The following is an 18,731-nucleotide window of genomic DNA, read 5'->3' on the forward strand; positions in this document are numbered from 1 at the left end:
TTTCAAGAAGAACACGCTGTAACTTCAGCTTTTGGTTTTGAATCAAGTGGACAGATGTGCTTGATGTACGGTGCCTTAATTCAGAACTTCAGCTCCAAAGCATACCAAGAATTCAAGCTTACTGCTGGTCTCTGCTTTTGCCTGTGGGTCATTCTAGGTAAATATGCTCAAAACACATTTTGTAAACTGAATTTCGGAGATGTTTAATTCTACTTCTTGGTTCACTCTTTCCTTTTTTTTTTTTTTTTTAAAAAAAAAAAAAACCCATAATGCACAAGTTGGAAACTACTACCGGTTCGTTCCTGGGTCTCACCTCTGGTTCACTCAGTGGTAAAGGAGGAGTAAATTTTCCTAAGAGCTGGTATATCCAACTGAAGTTTATATTCAACTGGAGTCAGTATACTTTTTTTTCTTTTTTAATCTAAGGGAAGCTCTTTGTGCATCTTTTTAGAACAGTGTTGACATAACTTGTGGGTTAGTAAAAGAAAACAGTTCTACCAAATAACCCCCCCGCCCAGTTCTCTCTCACAATGAAGGGTGCATTGGTATGTGTATTTCATACCAATGATTTGAAGATAATTTTGGCTGTTTTCTGCTATAATAGTTTTGCTAATGCTTTTGTAAATCAAATCTTCCATAGTCATAGCTTTCCCCTTCTGCAAGGCCTAAGGATGAAATCATTCAGGAGAAATTATGTAGGCAAGTTCCCATTGGAAAAATACAACAGTAAAGAAATAGCCATGAAGTCCCATTCCCTCCCTCTCAAAAAACTGAAGTTTCATACAAAATGAAAGAAGGATAAAAATTAATCTTGTGGGGTTTAAGTTCTTCCTCTCCCTTGTTCACCCTGGAATAAGGAAAACTCCTGAACAACTGCAGCATATTGCTGGTCTAGACAGGTCTCAGCAGAAAGAGATTTAGAATTACGTGGTCTAACAGCAAAAATCTTTTTTTTGTTCCAGGAAAGGCCTGGGACTTTGGATGATTTTAAGGAAGCTTTCCCTTTTTAACTGACAAAAATGAACATATTTTACATGTTTAATGGCAGTCACATGCTCAAAAACCTGATTATTAATCTGGGGCTAATTGAAAGAGAACAAAAAACCCACCAAATTATCCTCACCATTGACAAATTAATACTACTAATTCTGAGAGCTCTCTCTGCAATTTGTATTTGCATTCTTATAGACATAATACAAAATCCATATTCCCCTAACTTCACCTAGACACCCTGACAAAAAGGAGGAAATTAAGAGACTGTATACATCTGAGGGTATCTGAAGTCCCACATGTATCTCAACTGCTGGGAGAGGGGAAGACAGAGAAACACTCACACTGTATCAACATTCCCGAGTTGAACTCACTTAAGTTTTTAAATTATTTTTTGTCCATTATAATTTTTGCCCCATACAGTTTTTGTAGCAAATAACTATGCGTAAACTGAGGAAACAATATACAGAATTAAGACTGTGATTACATCCTATGATGTACATCGTTAACTGGAATAACAGCAAAGTGTGCACTAATTGTTGAAGAAACAAACTGCACAAACGAAGCAACCCACTACTTCTAGGAGGTCTTTGCATTCCTCTCTATTTTTTGTTATCACGTAGGAGGACATCCCCATGACAATGGAAATAGCACTAGAATAATTTACTAAAAGATATAAAAAGCACAAAGTGAAGTGATCATGGTCACAAAAAATGATTACTGTATAATTTCCCCAGCAAGCCATGGTCAATGCTGTGAGCAAATGCTTATTTTTGACTGAAGGAAGAAAGAATAATTTCAGAACTGACTCTATGCAGCCCTCATTTGTGGGGGAAAAGCAGCATGAAAAAGCTGAAGATCATTCAGCTGTGTGAGCAGAGATCAGAAAGCACATTACATTTTTGGCAACCACCAAAGATGTGTTATGGCAGCAGCAGATGAAATAGCACTGAAGTTCAAAACAATTGACTGGATAAATCACCTATATCCTTTCATTTCTTTGGCCCTCACTGAAAGTACTTAACCTAGTATATCAAGAAAGAGCAGCTAAAGAAAAAACACCTTTATGCACAAGGTGACAAGTCATCTTTCATTTTATAAAGAAAAGCCTTACACTATGTTACTATTTCATATGACAGGACTGACTTGAAACACTTGTGAAACACAGAACATAACCTTCTTGAGTTTCTTTATACTACCTAATTAAAAATAAACAAGGCAATGTATCTTTGGCAAAGTATTTTTTCTTCTTCCACTGAAAAAAAAAAATGTACAAAATCATTTATTTGCCAAAGATAAGGAGGGGTGTTTGTAAAATCATCTCAACATAACATCTCCTTCAGAGAAAATTAACCGTGATTAACATCTGTAGAAGTCTGAATGACTCCAACCAGACAGGCAGTGATTGCATGGGCTAATGACGAGGGCTCTCTTTGCAAAGAATGATCTTCTAACTATGCTGTAAATTGCTGAAAGAGGGACTTCAACCTGAATTTATCACTTGCCAGAATAGCAGCTTGCACTCCTGCAACACATTTTCCACCTCTTGTTTTTCACTTAGCCCTAGCTGTAAGTTCACCTTATAGAGGAAAATCAGACTTGGGCTAAAGATGTATTACCATATCTTGAACAATTGTCTTTGCATCATAAAGCAAAGCAGCTTTTACTTGTAAAAGAGATTTAATGACCAGCATATTCTGGGAAACAAAGTTTACAACCAGCACTTGAAAATCCCGACTTTTACACTACATTTTGCTATTTTTAGTCTGTTTTACAATAAGCAATGACTATTTTACCTTCTTATATTCCAACTGCAAATTGCTTTAAGAATGCTATATGAACCAATAGACTAAGGCACTACTACTAGATAATAAACTACTATGTAAGGGAGTAAAATTGTCAGAACCCAGGTGTCAAAAGCAATCACCCCACTATACGCACAGGTTAAAGAATACTATGTCAACTATGTAAATATATCACTGCAGAATAGTCATGTCCAAGAAATGCCTTCATCTTTTCTGAGGATAAATTCCTAGCAGAAAAAGGATTTTCTTACTTCAGCATATTCTACTTCCATCACTACCTGCAAGAGTTAAAATCAGTTTGGAGACCTGGACATGTAGAAAGTGACTATTATACATCAAGTCAGAAAGCAGTTAATATGAAAAACAGGAACACAACTACAACCAATATTTTCTTAAAGGGCTGGCAGAAAACTGTCAGATGCATGTGTGACCTCAAAACAACCTTTTGCCAGATGTCTCTTTAACCTCTTACAATTACATCAACTTCTAAAAAGACTGGTACATTTTACCATTTTCTTCCTTTGGTTATGCAAATTAAGAAGATGTATTTAAAAGACAGATTGAAAATGTTTGGTTCTGTGCATTTTTGTCTGTCGTAAAGCCCCAAAATAAAGCTCTCTAATACAGAAGCACATACTTTAACTTCTTTTTTCTCCCTTGAATTAAAACTGCTGTTAAACAAGAAGTCTTCATCTTCTTTCTTTTCTCGTCCCTTGAGTCAGTGTTCAAAACCAGGTAACTTTTTGAGATAGCTGTGAGTTCAGGGGCCAATACAATATTCAGCCAAAGCAATCAATAAATCACTTTTAATACTATTTTCCATTTTTAAGTAAATAACTTTTTTCCCATAAAAAGTAAGTCATACATCTTCTGTTGCAATCAATAGAAGCCAACACAATGATTCATATTATTCAGATTATAAAATGGCCTGTATGCTAACATTTAAAAAAGGGCATTTTTGCAAAGTAAAAAATAATCAAATACATAGCATCATGAATGTGTTTCAGGGGCTTAAGCCTTAGAAAGCAAAAAAAGGGAAATGTAATGGACTGAAAAGTAAGTAGGTCACATACACTAAGGTGCTAAAAATACTAACAGCTGATTTGTGGCTGAGAGAACTATTTTTAAAATCTAGAGATATACAAGTAAACGAAGAATTGAACAGTCCTTTGTCAACAAAAGCATCCTTTGATGGGGCATTAAAAAAAGATTCCCTGCGCTGTACACAATCCAGGAAAAAAAATATTTCCTTTAAGAAATATACCTCCTTATACAGCAAAACAATGAATTTCAGTTGTTCTGTAACCCAGTTCCTTTAATCTGCATAAGAGATGCTGAGTTCACTCAACCAAATCACTACTGGCTTTCAGAATACAATCAACACATGCTTTTCAACAGTATTAATATAGCATGAAGCTTGTGCTCCTAATTATTCATGTTTTTGCATTCTATTTTTTCCCCCTGCTGTAAAATATGCAAATTTACTTCTTTGTGTTATTTAGGTCCCACATGGGCCTCAACAGATCTGTTTGGAAGGAATTATAAGCCAACATCTAGATACATGCTTGTCAACATTTCAAGCTTCATTATTTTTATTAGTTTGGAATGCCATTATAGATTTGATATTAGGCTTTCAAAAGCTTTTTATAAATCTGTCGAAAACCTACAGTCTAATAAAATGGTGTACTGATAATTACTACTACTCCACTTCGTCTCTGTGTGTGTGTGTGTGCATGAAAGAGAGAGAGAAAAGCCCTACAACTCTTGAATACAAGAGAAATCCCCATCTAGTGGTACTACTGAAAAACGCAGTTTGTTTTTGTGCGAAATTAGTACCCAAGAGGATTAGTTTGACTTCATTATTGAATGAAGGGTAGCCATTACCTCCTTATGCAACTAAGGATCGGTAACAGGAGAGGGCTGTTTCTTCCGAATTCTTCCTCCTCCCTTTTCAGTCAACTCTGACAGTAAAATTCAATGCCTAAATGAGCTACTAACAATTTTTAAGTATAAAACCAAGAAAACAGCACTTTAAGAAACAGGTCACAATACAGTAACATCTTGGTGTGCATCAAAAGCGTTCACTTAAAGTGGCATAGGGTGACAGATCTAAAGTATTCTTCAGATAAAAAAATATTTAAATATTTCTCTAAATGTCATATTATTATAAAGTTTGTAGTAAGTATTTTTAAACTTAAACAACATAACGAAATAGTAGCTTGGTTAGTGGAAAACTGCAAGGTTGGAAAAAACTACACAAGCACTTACTGTTATACAAAAAAACCACGTAATATAAGCCCATTGATGCAGAAAGTGAAAGGACATTGAGACACTGCTTTTTTCCAACTGGCACAAAGCCTTGTGCATTTCTTTAATGTAATAGTATATTTTAAAACACTGCAGCAGCCCAGCCTTCCTTACTAGTGCCACTAAAAGCTCCTTAAATATTAATGAAAAAAACAACATAGAGATTCACAGGAAGCTACTACACATTACTACTGACTCCTGGAAAACAAACAGCAGCAGAAACACCAAGAATTTACAAATCTCTTGATGCATCTGATTTTTTTTAATGTGTATGCAGAGTAGGGAAACCAACCTATTTGAATTGCAGTAGAAAATTAGTATGGGGTAGTCCTTCGATTTGTGAGGATCAGTATATTAAATTTTGTTTTAATAACATACTCACTCTTGAAGATTTTAAAACTGCACATTTTTCTCAGAAGCAAACATTTAAGAAGTTCTCAAAAACACATACAGAGATCTGTACTACTAAGATCAATATGTAAACAAATAGGTCTTTATTACATGTTGTTTGACAGTGGGGATGTCCCTTAATTCAAATATGCAATTTATCCAATTAATCCTTCCACAACAAAAAGTACCCCAAATAATATCTGCATGCAGAATAAATTCATGTCAAAACAGAAATGGGGAGTTGAAAGGGACCAAATATATGTAAAATTGCTCTTCAGAAAAACAGAGACAAGATTTCCAGAACGAAAGATTGACTAGTGTTGATCATTTTACTTTTTTACATCTTCAGTACAGAAGATCCCCTGATTTGTTAAGGATATTATTTTGCAATATAAGTGCAGTTAACAAAGGAAAACATTCAGTTAGCTGTAACTTATACTTTTCATAGTCTCACAGCTGAGTGAGGATGCTCCTGCCTACAGATGAGGATGATCCCATATGAAGGAACTGTAATACTAAATTAACTTAGTAATACATATACTGAATACAGTGGAGTAAGGTTCAAGTAACTCATTTAAGATAAAGCCAAAGTTCAAATGCCTTGCAGAGATTAGCTTAAAATAGTAAGTTATACCTGACCACCAATATTTTAAGATAATATCTGCTGCCATCCATCATAATTTACCAAGCTCATGTTCTCTTTTTGCATCCTGTTATGTTCCTGACTTTGTCACAGCATGTAGTAGTGATGACTTCTATACCACCTTGCTTCTCACAGAGATTCCTGAACTTTCCACCTTTCATCTAATACCAGTTCTCTTCTACTTTCCTAATAATGAAGAAATATTTTCCTTATACTGTATTTCATCTCAGAGGATGAAAAACAGTAGTTCCCACCTCCTTTTCTGTGAAGTTTTAGATATTGGTGCAGGTCTGACCACATGTGTTCTGTAGAGCTCCTTCTCTCCAGACATCACCATTGAAACGGAAGGTACATGTTGGTTAATTCAACAGATCCAGGACTCATTTAAACACCACATGTCCTTCTCCTTATTGGGAAGAGATTTCAAATCACTTAATTTCTTATGTCTGTGACTATTTATGTTCTCTTGAGAGGAAACATAACAGGCAAAAATCATGCTTGCTCCAGTAATGAGAAGCATAACAAATAAGTGTTAATCCAAAATTTGCTTACTGCTTCTAGATGTCCTCCAAACATCTAAGAAAGCACTGTAGGGAAAAGGGAAGTTTAGAGAGCAGGAGTATATCTTCATTATAAAATTCCTGCCAACCCTTCTCACCATGGCCATAACCTGTCTGTGTCTCTGACAATCACTCCACTCTGACAAGAATCCCATGCCTGTCCTTTTTGACTTGGGTACTTACTCTTGCAACTTTGAAAAACTCTACACCAGAATTGTTGAATTGCAGAAAACAACCTTCAGACGACAGTCAAATGCTCTCTAGAAGTCAATAACAATACTCCCTACCACCTGTTAGGGATCTGCACCTGAGGCTAAGAGCAGAGCTCTGACATAACAGCCCTTGGTCATTATTGAAAATCCATGTTCATTTACATCTAAAAACATGAAACAGGAAGCTGTCCTAAGTTCAAGGAAGCAACAGAAGTTAAATATGTTTACAAATCAGGCTTATCAGCACCAGTAACTGAGCTGCTTCTCCAAGCCATTTACTCCATTCCAATTTACCACATAAAGAGATTCCTGAAAGAAAACAAAACAAAACCTAACAACTCTTAAATCCATGGAATAGATTGGTCTTTAAAACGCAATTTAAAAGTAAAGAAAGCACACTTGAACTCCGGCACGGTCAAAGACTCAGATCAACAGCTCCTCAGAGAGGCCGTGCTGCCTCCAGACGCTAGTGAGAGCCAACACAACCATCCTGGCTGTCCAGCCCTCAGTGCACCACCTGGTTCAACAGCCCCTGCCCCAGCCCTGGGGGTTTGGCTGTCCCTGCCCATGGCCAGCGCTGATGAGGTGCAGCCTGAGAACATGCCTCAGAGTTCAGGCAAACAGCTGCAGGAGACGACTCATCTCAGGTCCTTGGTCCTTGCACGTGTCACCCCACAGGGATGCCTGTGCCTGTCCATGCACCTCGGTGACCCCAACCCCCTGACTTCACTTCCCAGCCTGGCCCCAGATCTGCCTTGTCCTGGGGACTTGTCTGGTAATCGCTGGATGATCCTGGTCACCATCACCAGACCTTCTCTGCTGTCCCTGCTTAGGCAACATGGGACTGCAGCCCTTGTCAGCGAGGTCTTTGCCTAAGCCCCAGCCTCTTGGCATCCTCACTCAGCTGCGGGCTCACCTGCCTGGTGGAGCCACAGGCATTTGCTGCTCCCTCACACAGGCTTACCTCATCTTTTTCTGGAAAAGTAACTAAGACCCTGCACATCAGCATCTTAAACTAAACCTGAAAAAAAAAAAAAAATTAACATTTAGCAGTATTTTTAAAGAGTACATACAGAACAATATTATTCTGGGATAAGTTCTTTTTTAATTATTATTATCACTTATTTATAAGTGATGTTTTAATTATTATTTTTTATATGATGAGGGTCATGGGACACTGGAACCAGTTGCCCAGAGAAGTTGTGGATGCCTATCAGTGGAAGTGCTCAAAGTCAGGCTGGACATGGCTTTGAACAATGTGATCTACTGAAAGATGTCCTTGCCCATGGCAGGCAGGTTGGACTAGAGGATCTTTAAAGGTCCCTTCCAACCCAAACCATTCTGTCATTCTATGATATTTCAGTTGTCTTCAAGCAAAATACACTCACCACCCACCCTATCAGCACCATGTTTGCAGAGCTTCTGACCTTCTTGCCAACCACACGTGGGAAGCATCATTGCTGCCTCAGTTCAATTCCTCAGTCAATTCCTGATCTTAGATTGAGATTAGGACTAGCAGTCACAGCCATCTTTGAGACCTGATGGGAGATCTTCAGCTGTGTGCCCAACCAAAATGCTAGCACTAACCTGTCATATTCTCTGTGGCTAGAAACAGTAGGAATGGAAGGTAGGCTGCAATGTATTTTATATAACAAACGCCACAAAACATGACAAGTTCCTTAAAAACTACTACTCATCAAAATCCCCAAGATAACTGAAAACTTACTTGTTCTCTGAATTCTGGCATTTCGAATGTTAGCTTTAAAAACAATTTGTTATGATCAGGCAAACCCCTGAATTTTTCATATTTCTGCAATTGGTTCACTCATCAAAACCAACTGCATGTGTTGTGCACATTTCATAAGCTTCTTTTCCCTTTCCAGAATAATAGTTCTGCTTGTTACAGAAAAAGTACCATTTATGGCTGCATGAACAAATGAGATTACCAGTATCTAGAAAATAAGTGAGCTGGTAGTTAGACATAAAAACACTTTAGCCCCTCATAGAAAATTAATTTTATATTTATTTTGTAAAGAGTAAATTATGAATTCTTTTTTCTTGACTCCCACACATATAGTGTTTGCCCCAAAAGCTAAAATAGAGAATTTCTTTCACCTACTATGTTGCAAAGTTGTTTTTGTTGCTTACGGTGTTTTTATGAGTCATCTTTCTAGTCAAAGAATAGGTATTCAGATATTGAAATTCCAAATGCGTTGATATTCTACAAGCAAAGGCAGATTTAAAATATCGCAATATATAACAGGGCTTGGAGGAGTTATAAAAAAAAAAAACCCCAAAATTATCCTCAGGATTTGACAGGGTGATAGCTCTGGTGGATCTTTCTCAATGAAGTGTTGAACCTTCTTCCTTCTTTATAAAATATCAGATGATACAGAAAGAGATTAAAATAATTAAATACTGTTAGGAAAACCACACTTCATTATCTACATTTAATTGTGATGCTCAGTACTTTCACTACATTACTGAATAGATTTCTTTCATACTTTAATGGACATGGCATTTGATTCCTTGTCGATAAGTCTTGATAAGACTTCCAGTAAGACTTCTTGCTGCCCTTATCAGTGGTGTGAACAATCTTGCAAGGGATTTGCGACAGACAAGCTCTCCTGACCACAACAGTGGAAATCAGAAGCAAGCGTCCCCTGAGGATGTATTTTTCCTCTTCTTTCTCCAGGAAAGAAAAGCAAAGCACTTCCTCTCATGTCCACAGAATATCACCAAGCTAGGCTTTTTCTTCCTACATGCTTTGAACGAAAGACTGGGTTTAGGAACCAACTTCAAATGTAAGAAATTAAATTCTCACTCCCTTCAAGAGCGTTCACTGCCTACAGCAGTATTCACATTAACATTCTTATAATCCTACTGAGATTTGTTAAAGACATTTAGTGCTGGTATTCTAGAACATTTTACACCTAAATTTAAAAAAGCTTCAGAACCTCCCATCTGAGCAATAAAAATGTAACTAGCAGAATAGCTACGTGGTGTAGTTTTGTGCTTGTTTTTTGGACTGCCACTATTCCTATACAACCAAAACTTCTAAAGTATCTGCTTAAGTGCTGACCTATAATTTTGTAACTACATCCATCTAGCAAGACAGTGATATGCTCCACTGACAAGGTTGACAGCAACTCTTTTGCCCAGGAAAAGTTAATTAAGATGAAAATACAGCCCATTTTGTTGCAGGTTGCTAACTTCTGTTTGAGCAAAAAATAATAATAAATAGAAATAAAGAGAAGATTCAAGAAAAAATAATAGTTCTTAAGTTTATATTTAACAGATTAATTTAATATGAATTTATAAGAACAAAGTTTAAATAGTCACTGACAGAATTTCAGGAAAAAGGAATGAAGCTAAATTGAATGCAGAACCAGGATCAGCAATTGTGGGACATAATCAACATTTGGGTGCAGAACTCACTGCCTATTACAGAACGTGAAACTCTAAATGGTCTACAGACTTCTCTGGGATGACAATGGGTCTCCTTTGACCCTTCCACAATGCAAGTGCTGCAGTGATTTGATGTAGTCATCAAAACCTGTGCAGATGAACAACATCTAGTGGAAGGCCACCATTAAACAAGACAACACAGAGTCACAGATGTGAAACCAGATCCATTTTAGTGGAGAACTATTACAAAGAATGTAAGCAAGTTCTCCTCAGAAAGAGTTCCAATAGTGTCTCATATTGTTAGATTTTGATAATCTAGAGACTTCTGTGACTTGAAAATGCTCAAGAAGTAACACTTAAATAGAGAAACACTGTAAGATTCCTTGTAAGAACAAGTCAGTAAATCAGAGCAGCAGAAGCTGAATATTGATAATGACAGATTTACAAGGAGGAAAACACAAATTTTCAAAAGAGGAAAAAGAAAAGGATCAGTTACAGCCTGACAGCAATAAATTCTTAATTGTCTGCATGCTTGAGCCATCCTACAAGACTATGAAAAGGCTTGATTAAAGCTGCAAATTTAGCCAGTTCACAGGTGAGGACACTTCAGGTTATTTTTTGAATAGCAAAAAGACTTTGAAAACCATAAACCAATTAATTGTCATCAAACTAAGCAAGAGTCAGGTTCTGAGACAGAGTATCTACATTCGCTGTGTGACTAGAAATACACAGATGCCTCTTGGCTTCCAATATAAAAAGACTTTGGGGGTAAAACTAAAAGGAACCTGAGGAAAAAAAAAAGTCCTCTAACAAGTACAATGAGATATTCTCTTCCCACAACTCTAATCATAAAGCTAGAAGCCTCAACTTTGAGGTTTCTTGTCTTGTAGGGACATAACTTCTTGCTCACAATATGAGAGGAAAACAAGAAACTACATTTTCAATGCTCCTGAATAACAGTTCATACCTATGTAAATAAAACTTCAGCTATTTAGTCCAAATGATGAGACTAGGAGTATGAACTCCTTCAGGAAAAGCAAGAATTCTGTACAATTTTTATCCAGCTTCTCTTAATGTTTCATTTGGTCTAAGCATCTCAAATAAATTTTTACATTTCAAAGATGGTAAAAATCACTTTATACAGAAGCACCACTTACCCACAATAACAAACCCATCTGCTTCTCTCTCTGGCACTGTAACCTTCTTTGAATCTTGACTTTTTCGGAAGAAGCTGAACATTATTTTTTTTCTTCTAAGTTGTTATCTAAAATGAAGACAAAACATGGTTAAATAAATAGTAGATAACAGAATTTACCACAAGAAGTTCACACCATGCCAAAGGTCATATAAATGATATTACAGCTTAATCTTTGTTACCAGATTTGAAATATCAGGCATCTGTATGTCAGACAGATTACCTTCTTGATGTAGCAATTGACCTCAATAAGCAAAAAGAGAGGGAAATATAAAAGACTTCTCTATAAAGTGATGAATGGAGTGGAACCATTAAAAAGACAACCTTCAACCTTTCTAAAGGAAAGTGAAAGAAAGAAACTCCCTTCAGCATTTATCCAGCATGTTTCCATATTTTTCTGCTACTTCGAACTCTTGTAACACAAGCTTTCTCATCAGAGTTAGTTTTAAAGCATCTAAATGTTGAAGCTCAAAACATGATCCTTTAGGAAATGCAGCTTTATAATTCAGGAATACCTGAATGAAGAAAATTGCACTGGAGATTTTTAGTCTTAAGTGTCCGTGCATCAATTATAAAGACCGTCACCCAGTATCTATTTTCCTTTTTCCAGTTTGCAGTCTTAGAGAAAGCTTAACACTTGGGTGTATTTCATTAACAGTTACCATCGATTCCCTTAAAAGAAACTGCAACAAAATCATGTTGTAATTTTTTCATAACAATAATTCATGAAAAGAATCACAGAATCTTCTAAAGCAGCTAAGAACTCAGAGTTCACAACAGCTAGAATAAAAAGGAAACCAGTGGGATAAAAACCTTAACTGCAAAAGATTACGCTGAGTATCTCTTCTCTCTCAAGACTGGAAGATTACATAGAAGCAATTCTGAAAGCTTAAAAAGGACAAATTCATATTAAAAACCCCACGAGCATTATCCAAAAGATAGGCAGTTGGGCCAGCTTTTAGAAAATTAAGTCCTATGAACCACCTCATAAACATGGATACATCATGAAACATTCTTCTAAGCAAATTCTCTAATTATTCTGAACTTGAAGATGTAGACTTAAGGAAGTTTCCCTTCTTCCAAGAAAAGCGATAAGAAAAGCTTTATAAGGAAGCGTTACTCTTGTGAAGAAAAATTGGTGAAGAATAACCAACAGAACGATACAAAGCATGTATTAACAGGTTCAGCTTATCGAGAGGACTACCAACATACCACCACCTACTTTCTATTTTCTACCCAACTGGCACCACAGAATTCAGCAATGGAGTCTCCCCAGTCTCCTCCTCCAGCAGCAGCTCCATCCATAGCACTGGGACAATGAGAAAAGGAAAGAGGCACCACAGCAGCAGTCACCTCTTGAAGGTGCGCTGGCGTCCAGTCCAGGGCTGAACTTGGATCACTGGACAACACCAACCTATGGAGCAGGCTGTGGCCTGGCTGAAACATGCTGTGTGCCAAATGCAGAGAAAAGGGTTTAAAGAAAGGTACACGGAGCTCTTCCCTACTAAAATACCAATATAAAATTGGGAAAAGCGGAATAATGTAATTTCAAGTTTGAAATAGAGTTTGAGGGGCAGAATTTACTTTGCAAATACCAACAGGGGGCTTATAAGAGAGATGGGGACAGACTTTTTAGCAGAACCTGTTACCACCGGACAAGGGACAACAGTTTTAAACTGAAAGAGGGCAGATTTAGACTAGATGTGAGGAAGAAATTTTAAACAATGAGGGTGGTGAAACTCCAGCACAGGTTGCCCAGAGAAGTGGTAACTGCCCCATCCCTGGAAACATTCCAGGTCAGGTTGGACAGGGCTCTGAGCAATCTGATCTAGTTGTTCATGTCCCTGCTTACTGCAGGAGGGGGTGCACAACATGACCTTTAAAGGTCCCTTCCAACCCAAAGATTCTATGATCTATGATTTAAAGGAGAAGGGACTGACAAACCAATAGCAACATCTAATATACACCTCCCACAGAGGAAAGGAGTCCAGTCTAAAGAAAAGAGGTGTACAGTGTCATGTTTCAGTAACATTATTTCACACTAAATTTAACAAAGAATCTTGAGAAGGTGGGAAAGAGACAAGAGTGCTACCATGTAGTGTCTGGATTTAAAGAAAAGAAAAGAAAGATAGATAAAAATCCTGGATTAAAGATTTGCGGAAATTCCTGACTTCCCACCCAAATATTCATGGTACTGTAAGCAAGACTTTTTTTGCCCTAGCCAGTGACCTGTAGCAATTAACTGCACAATCAACACTGACTATTCACCAGATACAAGCTGCCTCACACTCTGCTGTTACAAGTGATAACAAACACTTCCATTCCATAGTCCAGATCACAGAAATTCCTATATGAAGTGTAAAGGACTGGCTTTCAGAAACAGTATATAACATGGCAAAAGCAGAAACGATTCAAACTGTGGCCTGATACCTGAGATTTAAAGACCGAATACCTCTCACGCTGGCCAGCTACTGCTTGCTTATGCTGACGCAGTGCAATTTCTAGCAACCAAATAAACCGCACTGATGTACACAAGAACAGAACAAATCATCCAATCCCAGGTATGCAGTAATTAAAAAAAATGTTACTTATCTGGACTTTATTCCTTTTTGCTTGTTTTCCTACCTATGTGAAATACTGATATTTCCAGTTATGTGGATATTACACAGTAGAAACTCCTAATTACCTCATTTATTCGTTACCTTCCCCCACACTCAGGCTCAACACATGGCGCCAGCAGCATATTCCTTTTTCAGCCCTCAGGGAATAAGTCTTCTCCTGCTACCAATTAGGGTTGTCAGTCCCATAGCTCAAGTGGTAAAAACTTGTGCTGTAATGCTCAAGAGTCAGGTTTCTGCTCTGATGATGTATGAAGGAGAGGCAGTTGTGGAACAGTTTAAAATGCAATTTTACCTTCATCCTAAGTGTGCAACAACAAGAAGCAAAATCAACTTGATGTGTAAAATCTAACCGATGGCTTTGGTAAAGGCTCAGATTCCAGTCAGCCACTTCAGGTGCCAGAGCTGCAGTTGCTCCAATCACTTTTTTTTTCTTCTCTTTGAGATCTGCATTATTGTACAGTTTTCAGTTCTATCACATAGTGATCCCCTTCTCTTCTTTCTTGCACAAAGAAAAGCATCTTAATCAGTATATGCGTGGCACAAAAGAGTTGTATAGGAAACCACGCGTTTGGTCACATCTTTTAAATTCTGCATATTTAACATACTCAAGCTTCACTGCTTAAAAGACAACAGACATTTCAATCCAGAGTAAATTAACAATCGGTACAATTTGATCTAGCTAAATTAATGTTACAAGCACTTTCACATACTACATTTTTTCCTTTCATTGATAGAAGGCAGCCTGAGTATCCTCATTTTTTCTGAAACCCAGAAAATTCATCTTACCTACATACATGAGGGTTGATCTTTACTTTGTAGTTTTCAGTTTCTGAAGCAGCTTTAACTTAAATCCACTGCCATTAGTCTTGCTCAAACAGAAAACAAAATAAAAAAACCCCACACGTCCTTTTGCTTGAAGCAGAAAAGCAAACAAAGCTAACAAAAGTACCCCCTAAGCTCAGGCCTCAAGTTCTTACGCTGATAAAACCACTGGTCCAGCAGTAAGAAAATAGCATATGTTGTATTTTGTGGCTGTGAACGTTGGGGAGACAGTAAGGAATCCACATATTAAAAAGACTAACGTGCTTAGTGAGGCTGCTTCCTTCTCTCGCTATTCACCACCTAGAAACAAAACTTGTGCTTGTAGATCTCAGGTCTGTGTAACTGATGTGGAAGGACCTCGCCAACTACTCCTTGCAGTATTTTAGTACTTTTGCCGAACACAATAATAAATTTAAACTAAATAACAAAGAACAATTAACAAAATAGAAGGGGGAGGGACAGAAACAAAAAGTAGAGCTGTATACAGTATGGCGTAGGTAAAGGAAAAGCTGTAGACAGGCAATGCTGGGACATGTAAAATTTGCTCTCTTAAGAATTTTATCAACTGTGGTACTTCAAAAGTAACATAAATCTCCCAGCAACAGGAAATGCAACCACTAAATTTCTTGAATTACATGTTAAAAACAGAACAAAGCCCCTGTCCAACAAAGAAACAGAGTTGAATGGAAACACTCGTGCTGTTGAAGATAAGAACACAGTTTAAGCATTTGCAGAAATCAGGCTAGAGTTTTACTACTTGTAGATAAGATGAGGTTTCAGTTAACGAAAGCTGAGAACAACCGGCTTCTGCACAAGTTTCATTTCAGAGTAAAAATTAAATTTGAAGTTTGTGGGCCTGGATGCATGGTCACACAGACTAGAGAAAAAAAAACCACTTCAGTTGTGCTGGGTTTTTTTCTAAAAGCTGTCAGCACAAAATCACAGAAAATACACCCGCCCTTTAAAGATAGTACCACGTTCCTGCAGTGATTTCTCCTATATAGCACAGCACTTTTCCTTTCCAGATGGGATTAATTTTATTTCTATAGGAGACCTGAAATTGAATTCACTGCCTAAAGATAAAAATCTCCCTTGGTAGGAATATGCAATTCCCTTCTCCTCATGTTTCCCCCTCACCAAAAAGTAAACATGATTTTTTCTTTCTACAATCTCAATCGTTGATAGTTAAGAATAATGCTTTTGGCACTGCTGCAGCCATTAGCAAGTAATAAACTGTGAACTACAGCAATTCTATGAGGCTGAAAAAAATGTTTTGTCTTTCTGTAAGGCTCTGAGAACATACATGGGATTGGACAAAGATGAGTTACAGAGTTGCACAAAGGGGTTAATTTATTCCTCCTGCATTTTGTCAGTCTTCTTTGACAAGAAGTATGGGTGACCTTTGAACCAAACCAATACATTAAATCCAGTAAAATTTTTCTATACAATGAAGATCCTAGCAGATTTAGCATTACTTTTCAGCTTTTTTCCTGCATGTTCACAAGTGACAGCACGAGGAAGGTAATTTAATATTAAAAACACCAAAGATGCAGACTAAGATAAAGAGAGGATGCTCAGCAATACAGCAAAATAGAATTGCAGTGGCACTGCCGGTAATTACAGAAATGATGAAATGAGGTCAGTACAAGATACAAACACTGACCTTAAAGAACGAACCAGAATAATTTCACAGCTAGAAGTTTAAGCTATATAATCTGTGGAAGGAGAAAACAGAGAGCATCAGAGCAATTCTCTCTTCCATATTAGCATCTGTTGTGACTCACCAATAAAGTAACAAACAGAAAAAGAGCAAGATGTTCACACCCCTGTACAGACCTGCTTATGACATGAAAACAACCAAGTCAAGAATATGCATGTCGAAAAGATTTCTCTGTGACACGAAAAGAACAGTTTAAAGCTTTTGGCCCAGTGTAAGTTACTATGTGAAGAAAAAACCCAAACAATGTATCCTTTCTTTTATGTGGCATTAACGTTAGTCATATTCCTTTAGTTTGTGCTTCTGGACAGCGGAAGTGTCAAGAGAAACATAAATACAAAAAAGGGATATACATATAACAAAACACTAACAAAGACTTTTTTACTTACATAAAATGTGAATATTTATTTTTAAAGTTTTCATAAAATTTAAGGGAAGCAGAAATACCAAGAACTATGCAACCCAAATGTGACGGTGAGAGAGACCTCACTGTAAGGTTCAATGTAAGGTTCAAATTAACAATTTATTTGAACTTCACTCACAGGTCCAATACGCCACTATTGCAGTGTTTTATGAATACAACGGAGGAATGCACTATTGCAATTCTAAACCACAGGCGCTCTACATATTAATACCTTAAAAAGAGTGCACTAATCACAATCTTGAAGCATGCCAAATACCATACATATATTTCTTAATCACTCACCCTCTCTCAGGTAAGGCCTCTTAATCCCTGGGAAGTTACCTTGTCCAGCATCCTGGACAAGGCGGGGAGGAATCTCCTACAGGCCAGCTGTATCGTCGGAAAGACTGCCCCAATTTCTGCCCAAACCTTACGGTTTTTATCTCCTGATTTGATGGGTGTGGGCAGGACTCGTCTGAGTGGATTATATGTTTAGTCTGGTGGTGTGATGGCGCATCAGCACACCAAGTAACTGAAAAGTGGTGGAATGGTGCTCAGGGCATTTGTTTGTTACGGGATTATTGAAGGCTCCATTCAGGTTTTGGTCCTTACCATGGTCCTTACCATGGTTCAGGCAACCCCGGGCTGAGCCGTTTTTGCAGCTCCCCCCAAGTCATCTTCTGCATAGATAAGGATCTGTCAAGGTGAGACTCAAGCTGAGTCGATTCACAAGTACCTGCATCTCGCCTTTGTGCTCCGAAACCGGTCTAGCCGGGTGATCCCTTACAGTTGGACATCCCTTACACCAAATTACTGTAGTCTAAAAACACTCGAAGATGCTGAATCATAAAAATCAACGACAGTCAAGTCAGACGATAAAAGTATAGGCGACAAAGGCAAAGCCAGGACTGAAATAACAGTACTCAAATCGATGTAAACATCCAAAACCCTGAAGAAAGTAGAAAATGCTAAAATAGAAAGTGAGGTCTTTATTAGAGATCATACTCAATAGGTTGAAGCCTACTTCCTTCCCTGCAAACAGTTCTCTTGGCTGCAAACCTTCAACAGCTGCTAAGCATGATACAGACACGTTTGTAAGAACTTCTACAATGCGTTTTTCTAATAGGTGACCCTTCAAACTTCACTTCACAAACTACACACCCCTTCACTTTGCAGCAGCCTGCTGCATCTTGCTCATTTACATTTATGAGATCTGTCCTTTAAAATCTCTGAAGATATGCTAAGGAGATGACGATATGCTCTTGCAAATAAACTACTGAAAAGGTGAATGGCATAATGACACGGAGGAGATGACAACCGGCTACACCGCATCAAAGATAAAACCCCACAGCACTCCCCGGCCACATGCTGGTTCTGCACAGCTGCTGGTGGCAGCTTGCTTCCTTGGCAAGCTGATTCAGTTTGCCAAGCCATCACAGCACTAACCCAGCCAACTAACAAAAAACACTTTGTGCTGGTTAGCAAGCTGAACTAACGCACAGCTGATTAGAAGAGACAGCCAGCACACAGGCAGTGTTGGCATCACCCTTTTAAGCCAGAGCAGAGTTAGATTTTCTGAAGTATTTTCTGGTATTTCCTGAAACACTGGTCCTGGAAACAGAAAGGAAATCACAGAACCACAGAAGGCCTGAGATTGG

The 18,731-nt window shown here is 37.8% G+C and overlaps 1 protein-coding gene across 1 annotated transcript in view; it reads right to left on the reverse strand.

The window, feature by feature from the left end:
* The window catches only part of UMAD1 (UBAP1-MVB12-associated (UMA) domain containing 1), a gene marked incomplete at both ends in the record, with an annotated part of 75,123 nt that extends 63,569 nt beyond the window's left edge, over nt 1-11,554 (reverse strand). The window contains one exon of the mRNA XM_081996642.1: nt 11,473-11,554. Within this exon, the coding sequence (XP_081852768.1) occupies nt 11,473-11,554 (82 nt within the window). The remainder of the gene's footprint in view (nt 1-11,472) is intronic.
* Nucleotides 11,555-18,731: the final 7,177 nt, after the last annotated feature.

The sequence above is a fragment of the Phaethon aethereus genome, assembly GCF_964289735.1.
Source record: "Phaethon aethereus genome assembly, chromosome: 2".
NCBI classification, from domain to species: domain Eukaryota; kingdom Metazoa; phylum Chordata; class Aves; order Phaethontiformes; family Phaethontidae; genus Phaethon; species Phaethon aethereus.